The sequence below is a fragment of the Anoplopoma fimbria genome, chromosome 10 (assembly GCF_027596085.1).
Source record: "Anoplopoma fimbria isolate UVic2021 breed Golden Eagle Sablefish chromosome 10, Afim_UVic_2022, whole genome shotgun sequence".
Lineage (NCBI taxonomy): Eukaryota > Metazoa > Chordata > Actinopteri > Perciformes > Anoplopomatidae > Anoplopoma > Anoplopoma fimbria.
Window position 1 is genome coordinate 5,932,441 of NC_072458.1, and position 9,790 is coordinate 5,942,230.

General features: G+C 44.1%; 1 protein-coding gene across 1 annotated transcript in view; it reads right to left on the minus strand.

Moving 5' to 3' along the window:
• Positions 1 to 9,063, minus strand: part of jarid2b (jumonji, AT rich interactive domain 2b) — a 103,652-nt gene extending 94,589 nt beyond the window's left edge. Inside the window, exon 1 of the mRNA XM_054606065.1 lies at positions 8,402 to 9,063. Coding sequence (XP_054462040.1) covers positions 8,402 to 8,446 — 45 coding nt within the window. The 5' untranslated portion in view covers positions 8,447 to 9,063. The remainder of the gene's footprint in view (positions 1 to 8,401) is intronic.
• Positions 9,064 to 9,790: the final 727 nt, after the last annotated feature.

A 9,790-nucleotide genomic window follows, 5' to 3' on the forward strand; every position in this document is an offset into this window, starting at 1 on the left:
TTGCTCATAAGAAAATCAATAGGCAAAAAAGGGGGGTGAAAAAAAAATCAATACTGCTGCTCTGACTCTTGTCAATTCATATTCTGCTTTTCACTTATAGGAATAAGAAGAAGAACAACACCCTCCCCAATTTACCATCAATAAAAAAAATGTTGGTTACAGAAGAAAATGGCCACTAAACAGCTCTTTCAATGTTTTTTTGCAAAAGGCATTACAGCGAGAACAAGATTTACCAAGTGCAAAAATGACAAACCCAGGGGGCCAGATTATACCTGTGCATGCATGTTAGTACGTGTGTGTGTGTGTGTGTGTGTGTGTGTGTGTGTGTGTGTGTGTGTGTGTGTGTGTGTGTGTGTGTGTGTGTGTGTGTGTAGGGGGTTAATTCACACAGCTGTGTAAGATCAAACTGGAGAGAAGATTGCAAAGTTTCCTTTGGCAGACAAATTCAAAACAAAACGTACAGGAGCCGACTGAGTGGGAGCCCAAGAGAAAAGAGCTGCAAAAAAACCCCCCACCAACAACCTAATCATGTCGCTAAGCAGTCGGATCTTTCAAGCAAATTATCATCACATGCAAACTCATATACTCAGTAAGATAGAAATTGAGTGCCAAAATAAAGAGGGAACAGATCCTGCGGATCGTGGACCAGCTCCTCCTCTACTGCTGCTGCTGCGAGGCGATTTCACAGCCAGGCGAGGAGAAAAATACCCCCGGCTCCTTCCGTTCTGTCTCCAGCGCTATCCCACAGAAAAGCTCCCGACGCCTCTCTCCTCTCTTTTGTAGCCGCGCTGAGTAATAGAGCGAACGAGTTGAGAGGGAGGCGGTGAGAGAGAGATAGAGTGGAACAGCGGGGGAAAAAAATCCACTCAGTATTCTATTACAAGACAAGATGGGGCAGGAGGGTGGGGGGGAGTAATGCGTTTCTCATGGCGGTTGGAGGTGTAGGATAGACGCAAACAGAATGTGTATATATATATATATTGACCTGCGAATCAAATAAATCAGGGTTTTTTTCTGCCTCTTACAGCCCTCAGCCACCCACCCACCACCTCAGCCGCACCTCCTCATTCCTTCCGTTTTCTCACATGTGAGCAGACGCGGTAACCGGCACGTCTGACAGCTGATACATACAAACCCTCCACCAACCACGTCTCAGCGTTAAGACATAATCTTGTCCGTCCTCCAAGTACAGTTTGGCGGGCGGAGTGGGATTGAGTGGACGGCCAGATGCAGTTAACACCTTTTCTGTAACCAGAAGTCATTTTCTTCTAAAAAAAATAAAATAAATCAGTCCAAAACATACACAACTACTTTTCTGCGTTGAATCAATAAACTTTGTTCTAAACCTCTTTACACCACGCCACCTTCACCACATCTACTGTTTTTATTTATTTGGAATCTTCCAGCGTGGGGGCTGACATGTAGAGATTAGGCCGCAACGGTGGTCACCCAGCCACTTTGCTCCACTGGCTCATTACTCCCCTGGTTCAGGGATGGAAGAGGGAGGGAGGAGGGAGGGAGAGCCATCCTGAATTAAGGCCTCCCTCGCAGGGTGAGGGGCCAATGCCTGGTGAAAAGGGGTTGCATTTGAGAGCTCTCTCTCACAGAAGGGAGGTCACCGTTCCACAGCTAGCCATGCATGTTGGAGAGCCACAAAATGAGTGTTGTGAAAGAGGGATAATGATCGTCAAATATTTTTTTGAAAGTTATCACAGGAAAATGCCCTCATGAGAGATTAAATGAGAGAGCGATATAGCGGCCAAGGCAGCGGCGGTGCCAAAGAGGACCTGAATAGAGTGGCCAGTGGCTTGTTGGCAGGAGGAAACAAACTGCTCCATCATAAAAACAATGATTCATAGATTACTGCGCTTGGTAGGAGGCTCATGAGGCCGTAACCCATAACAAGAACATTTATGAATGTACACTGAATGGTAGAAACTGAACAGGCTTCCAGGACTGAAATCTGAGGAGACTTTACGACCAGCTATCTTCACAGAAAATATGAAAAGTCAGCATATAGCATTTTCTTAATAAGACCAACGACAGGAAGCTTCAGGATAAACTAATCTCAGTATAGTCAAGACATTTTATGACACGGAGCTTTACTGGCATAATCAGTGGCGGTGAAACTGGTATTCCCGGCAGAAAGCAATGGGAGTAATGGAGGATCGATACCGACTGAGCCTCTGCTCTGTTGCTTCATCCCTCGAGGCTTAATTCACTGGATGTGTAAAGACGACGGTGTCACAATAGGGGATCAGACGGGATTGACCGCCGGATGAAAATGTAAGGAGTGTTTATTAAACTGATGTAGCCGAGATGAAAAGTGGGGAGAGGGTGAGCGGTCAGAAGGTTGTCTGAGAGACGTACATAATGGTCATTAAAAGCCAATGCCGGACTAAGCTACAGTGGCTGGGTGATTCAAAAACAGATGAAAAACAACCTAATGCCTCGTATTTCATCTTACAGAGCTTAAAAAGGGAAGCCCCGGGCTAAGCTGCCTTTTTGAACTAGAAGCAAAAAGACTCCCGAAGATTTGTATGATTGTTTTTGTTTTCTTCTTTAAAAACATAAAAATATGATATTGTTTGCAGAAAGATATTCATCATACAGTCAGTACATTTTGGACTTTCTCATTCTACTTTTGCTAAATGTCCTTCATGGACCTCACAAAGCCTGCAAGGCCAAACCAAAGACAAAGCTAAAGTGTTGATTCAGCTTCATAGGGATCCTGAACGGATAAGCTGTGGCAAACACTCACTCATTCACACAAGACTATGCGTGTGTGTTCACATACACACACATGGAGCCTCTCAGGGCCTGACCAGCTGTCTCACTCCCCCCCATCTCCATCCAAACCCAAAGGAGCAGGAGGATATAAATCACTCGTGCACAGAGGGAACACACGTGGTGCACGTAACACACACACACACCCCCACCTGCATTGGCTGTCCGCAACTGCACTGTGTCCAGCCGTGTCTTGTGTAAAACACACCTACACAGGCCTACGTGTGCACGCTGCTCATAACAGAAACAAAGAGTCACGCCCAGCGTTATGTGATTACTCCAATAAACGGGCCACGCTGCTGACATCCACAAGACATCTTGGTTTTAAGGTTGGACCTAAAACCGGTTTATCTGACCTACTGATTGCAGGTGTACACCCATAAGGCCTTAACCTGTGTGTGTGTGTGTGTGTGTGTGTGTGTGTGTGTGTGTGTGTGTGTGTGTGTGTGTGTGTGTGCCAGAAAAGAGCCGGAGCTTGTGCTCAATGCCAACAGCTGATAAGAGAAAAGGTCATATTACATAACAGGAGTGTGTGCAGTCCGTGACATAATGCTGAAGAGAAGAAGAGAGGAGGAGGAGAAGAAGAAGAAAAAAAGAAAGAAAGAGGCAGTAAAGGGAGAGAGTCGGTATTTGTGTCAGAGAGAAAGAGCTGAGTGGTGATGCATTTGGCCGCTGAATATCCATCGCCGGTCCAAATCGAAGCGGGCAGCTCACGGAGAGCCTGTAATGATGCAGTAAACTCTCCGTTGGCATTGTAGACCTTTATCTAAAATGGAGGGGGGGGAAAAAAAGGGTTCTCTTGTCCTCATTTCAGCACAAACTTAATAAATAAATAAGGCTGAATTAAATGAGGCTGGGCCTATAATTTTTCTGGCAGTGCTTTTCGAGTCGGCAGGCCCTGAGAGAGGAGAGATGAGGCTGAAGGGATGTGAGGTCGGGCCTGCAGTGTGTGAAGGACTGCTTCCTCTCTGCTTTAAAAACAGAACTGTTGAGGGGTGGAGCACGTGAACTGAGACCCGATGGCGTTTAATTACTTGACAGGTTCCAGCAAAAATGACTAATCTGTCACTGTGACACAAAGGAATACGGCTGCTAAACACACCCGATTTAAGTGTTTTCTTATCTATTATGTCAAGTTTGTAGAAATGCAATATGTTTTTTCTGCACAGGGTGACACACAAACTCATGGTTCTTTCCCCCCCCATTGTGTGAGAATTGCTGGCAATCTTCAAGAGGACTTTTTATATTCTTGGCAGTTACTTTTATTCCACGCTGATACAGTTTGGCAACATAATCAAAATAGCCCTGCTTTGATCCCCCCCCGTTGGTGAATAACGAACAATAAAGCAGGTTGATGTTACTATCAAATTAAAATGTATTATCCTCTGTTGCCTTTTGTTTAAGGCCATCCCCGCCTTGATACACACATCATTCTGCATGGCAAAAACTGTCTCATCAAAGTGACTCTAATAAAATGCCCAAGCACGTATGGAAAGTACTTTTTATCTTTTACCGTGGTGCTTTTCACAGGTGCCAAGTGGAACGTTACCATCGTGCACGTAGTCAAATAAACAGGCAGTAAACCGTTTTGCCACAGTACACTTTGGTTTTGGCCCTGGTAGCCATAGTGACGGGGAGGTTGCAAAGTGAACCCTGCCATGTTGCACACGTGAGGAGAAGGGAGCTTATGAAAGAAGAATTTGCATTGAAACATAAGGTTAAATGAAGCGCATTGAGGCTCAGGCACGGTGAAAAAACAACCCCGTGACCCTCTCTTCATGGTCCGACATGAGGCCCACATTTCATTTGGACAGCCCAAGACCGAGAGAGTGAGACCGAGACAGGGAGAGAGAGAGGGAGATAAAGAGAGGAGAAGGAGCAGAGGAGGGGGAGAGTCTGTGCCTTTGCACACCCCCCCTCTGCCCCGCTCTCTATTTTTGTTTCCTCTTTTTGTGCACGCTCAGCGCACACACTCACAGTGCAATGGATTTCCAACTTGGCCCTCATCAGTTGTGCGCCTGATGAAACAAACACTGACAGCCTCTTTACATTTGTAAAGGCCCCTGCAGCAGCTGTGCTTGTCCCACACACACTACGCCTGCACACAAACACGCACTCACGCACACACACACACACACACCTTTGAATCAGAGGCCTAGCCCCAGCTGGGGCCTACAGGAAGAGCCGACTCTGCACAAAATGGCCCTGGCTGAACAGGGCTGCACTCTGCCGTGCTCACTGCTAGTCTCCCTTACTCGCACGCACACACACACACACACAGTGTGTCATGTTTCGTTAGACAGAACAACACTGCTACACATTAGCGCTTTCTACCTCGGTCATTTCACAGCACCTACCCCTAACCACTGGCCTGAAAAACTCCAACAAATTACAAAAATAAACGTATAAAAAAAAGCATTTTTAATCATTTTAAATGGGAGAACGGGGAGAGGGCTCTCTTGCTCCTGCAGTGTCACTCTGCCTGACAAAGCATCTTTGGGAAAAATACCTGACAGGGCAGTTTGTCTTTTCTTTTTGGTTCCGTTTACATTGGCGACTATAAATTCTAGTGGAAATGGTAATTGCCTTGTTAGCATTTGTTATGGACTCATCTCCTTTTTTCAATCATTTTATGATGAATTTTAATATCATTCAAAGATAGTGGGTGTTTGCCGGGTGCAGAGGGGTGGGGGTGGAGGGGTAACAACTCATGCTCATGTTTCAGGGGAAATGGTTAAGCCAAGCATGTATAATTGTCTTACGCTAATTAAGGGGGGGTATGAGAGGGGGAGGGGGATCAGTAGGGGCCAGAAGTCCTGTCTCAAAGCCTGGAGGGAGGCTCGGGATCTGGACTTCTCCAGGTTGTCGTGGAAATGCACATTTGTGAACCTTATTTGGTCCGGGCCAGACTTTATGCATCAACTGCAGCTGCCGAAAACACGTGACAGATGTGATACACACGCACATGCACACACGCGCACACACACACACGAATCCCGCAGTCGGGCACACAGACAAACCATTCCCCTCAACCCTGATGCTCTTATGAATAGATCAAATGAAAAAAAAAAAAGCCAATCCAATTTTAGAGAGTGTGACACTGTTGGCCATCATAGTCTGGCTTAACTTTAAGCACAGACTTTGGGTATTTCAGTAAGTCATCCTTTCTAGTACACAACCTGTTTCCTCATGTCAGAGGGAGACTTACAGACAAGTAGACAAAAATCAAAAACTACTTAACTCACATTTTTTTTTGATAAATGAAAATTTAACTATGGCTAAGTTAATGTAAATGAAACTACTTTGTCACTGGAAGGGGGAAAAGTCACTATAAATGATTGAAAATTCAAAAAGTCAACCCTGACGATGACAAAGGACACTGTGGGATGTGAATTGCTACTGCAGCACAAATGTTACACACAAGAGCTGCAATGTTCCATGTTAGATTGAGCCTTTCAGTCATTTAAAACATCTGTCTATCTTCCTGAGGATGAATAACATCTGTGTTGCTTTCCAACAAATAAATGTTGATGCCCACACATTTCAGGACATTGTGTTGCTGGCGATGATGTAACAGAAATGTATGTTGCTCATAAGAAGACATAAAGATGTGAATGACATCATTTTGTAAAGAGTTTTTCGCCCCCCTCTTCAACAAGACTACAGTATGGAGTGGACCAGGCCGTAGAACAAAAATGATCCATTACACGTGAAATGTATTTAATGTTCTATACTTGTTGAGAAAAAACAATTCATTTAAGATCAAAGCAAGAATGCACAGAAACAAACCTGTTTATTTAGTCTCATGGTTCACTTGCTCCAATAAACCTGTTGCTCAGCTTGGCCTTTTGCAATACTTGCTTTCAGCTCAAAAATAAATGTGACGAATTGTTCCGTTTGAAAATAAACCAGCCACACAACTGTCTGCAGGGGGGGGGGGGGGACACACTTTTAAAAAGACACTCCACGTGTTGTTTGGATGAGGGAGGGGGGGGTTGGTTAGCTCTGCTGACTTCAGCTCCAGAGCATTAGCAGATATAATATGCCATGTGCAATTAAACGCACCAATGTGCCAAATAGGATCGCCTGACGATAATTCACAGCAACAATCTATAAATACATCAAAGAAGTGGTAACAAACTTTAGAAGCCCAGAACCATGAGGCCCCACGGCCAGCGTGTAGTCCTCATGAAAAACGATACATGGTAAACTTAGTGGAGTGATATGCTGAGCCATTCACACTTTGCAAGGCTAAAAGTATGTGCTGCGTTCAAGAAGGGGCAGGACAAACGGGGGGTGTTGACCAGACCCATTTAACCAGCTCTACCTTACACTGGGTTATTTCGCAGCCCCTTCCCCATAAATTCACCAGCGTTACTTGCAGAAAGAAAATGGTTGCTTCTTGGTATCGCTTCATACATGAGCCCCTGCAATGCGACTGAACGCAGCCTCTTTAAAAAAAAAAAAAAAAAAAAAAGGAACCGAATCAAACGGAAACATCGTGCTCAACCACGTCGACTATGTAATATCCAGTTAAAATAGGAATTGGGCAGCCGAGGACGAGACCCGTGCGCGTCTATTCTAACCCAACCCCCCCCTCATGTAGTGTTGCAAACATGGGAGTTATTCCTCAACGGGCTGCTGCAATATCTGTTCGTTAACAGAGGTCACACAGAGACCCGGACGGACTCCTCATTTATAACGAATACAACAACAACAACAACACACAAGTGTCTTCGTGCCGTTTCAAGTGTCTGTTAATGGGGAGCATTGGCTGAATCGCATGACCCCCTTTTCCTCCTGCTCTCCCTCACTCTTCGTGGAGGAAATTAAAGAGCCACAACACTCCGCGAAACATGTCGCTTTGCCAGCCCTCCTTCAGCTGAGAAACACTCCCAACAGCGCTACATTGGACATACAGTTTATACATAAGAGAACATGTTTCTATATATATTTTCTAAATAAAAAAAGATAAGAGCTCAGTTTTGACGTGGAGGGTTTAAAAAAAAAAAAAAAAAAAACGCTCAGCATGGGACGAAATGGAAGCCGAAATAGCTGAGCCATGGCCGACAGGCTTGTCTGCACGGCTCTGAATAGGAAGAAATGGGGCGCGAACAAAAGCGTTTTCTGGAAACAGTTCGTCCCCAAGTCCTTCTTATTGCCGAGCATTTCTTGGCTTTATCACATAACCAAGACACATGGTGCAGCCCACCAAAACACGCGTAAAAACGGGTCAAAATACGCGAGGAGATCCTCCCCGAAAGCAGCAGATTATCAAATAGACTAAAACATGTCTGATGTCGAAGAAAAACGCTGCAACACAGACCTTGAATAAACATTGCTGTCTCTTTAAATTTAAAAAATAATTAAAAAAATATATATATAGCATGTAATTGTTAACACGCTGATGTAACTTACAGTCGGTACCTTTTAAATGGTATTTGACCCAAATAGTACGCGAGCTGCCCGGTGGTAACCTTCACAGTCCGCGTTCAAAGTTTATGCATTTTCATCGAGGCGAGCCAAAGGCAAACTTGAATAGAGCGACCGTGAGCATTAGAAAGAAAGGCACAGATGTGTGTGTGTGTGTGTGTGTGTTTTTTGTTTTACTTACGTATTTCTTTTGAATGATATTCCTCTTAGGTCTTTCCTTGCTCATTATGCAATCCCCCCCAGAAAAAAAATTGTTTGGCTATAGAGAGAATGGCCACATGAATTTCTCTTTCTTTGACTCTCGCCTCTGTCGGAGCACCACCAAACGACGATTTAAATCCCCGGCTCTTGTAGGAAAAGCTCGCTGGCTTTTTTTTTTTTTTTTTTTTTTTTTGCAGAATCCTCCTCCGGCGTTTTTTCTCCTCTTAAGCTATTCGGATATAAATCCCCCTCCCCCCAAAAAAAAAAAAAAAAAAAAGAATCAAGGGTCGACGACGGACAGAGACGGACTGGACCCAAACTCGCTCGGGGATAACATAGTCAAAACAAATGCACAACAATAAGTTCCATTCGCCAGAGCAGCTCGGCTTCTCGTCTCTGCGCACTCACTCCCGGCTCTTTTCAAATGCATGAATATAACTTGAGGTGATGCCCGCAAGTTACATCTCCTTTGAGGTGACGCGTCGATGAGAAATGAATAAATATAAATTAAAAAAAACCAAAACGTTAGGTGTCACGTCTATTTTGTTTTTCTCTTTAAAGCTGGAGCCTGCGGTCGACGAGAGAGCTCTCCAGCGGCACTGCTCTACTGACTGAGATCAGCTCCTTTCTTCCCCAGCCTCAGCCTCTCAGCCTATCACGTCCTCCTCCATTCAGCGGCAACTTCAAACCCCCAATGAGGCGGCTCTCAGCACTATAAGCACCGCCACATATCCATATACCATATTATATATTATGGACTCATATTGTGTCGGTTGCAATTGCATCTGACTGTTTACAGTGATTTCACAATAATTGGTGTTTTTTTTTTTTTTTTAATATCAGTTTTTGAGGCTCTGTGTGTATCTGTGGGATATCAAGGAGACATGAGTGGGCACAAGTAAGTTAAGTTTATACTTCCCCTCTGCTGGTAGTGTTTTAAATCATGTGCATTCTTAATATCCCTGTGGAGATGATGTGTCTTAAGCTTAATGATAGGTTAAGATAAATATATATATATATATATATTATTATTTTTTTTTTTTTTATTATTTTTTTTTAATTTCCTATCATGATCTCATGCACAGTCACATGGTTTTGATACACTACATTTGTATGTGGTAGTTTTAGTCACATTTAAAGGTAAAAGAAGAATTCTCAGAAGAGGCGTATTTATTTGGTAGTAGTGGTTCCCAAAATTGTCATGTAAATGTCATCCCCCAACCTCCAACTTCCAACCTCCAATCTCCGCATCCTCCCCCACACCCGAATGGTGGTTAAACATTAGCGTATTCGTTTTAAGGAATGCAGTGTTTTCAGGAACCCTTATAGTATGGGGGTTTACTTAGATTTTAGTAGGGCCTCTGTAAAG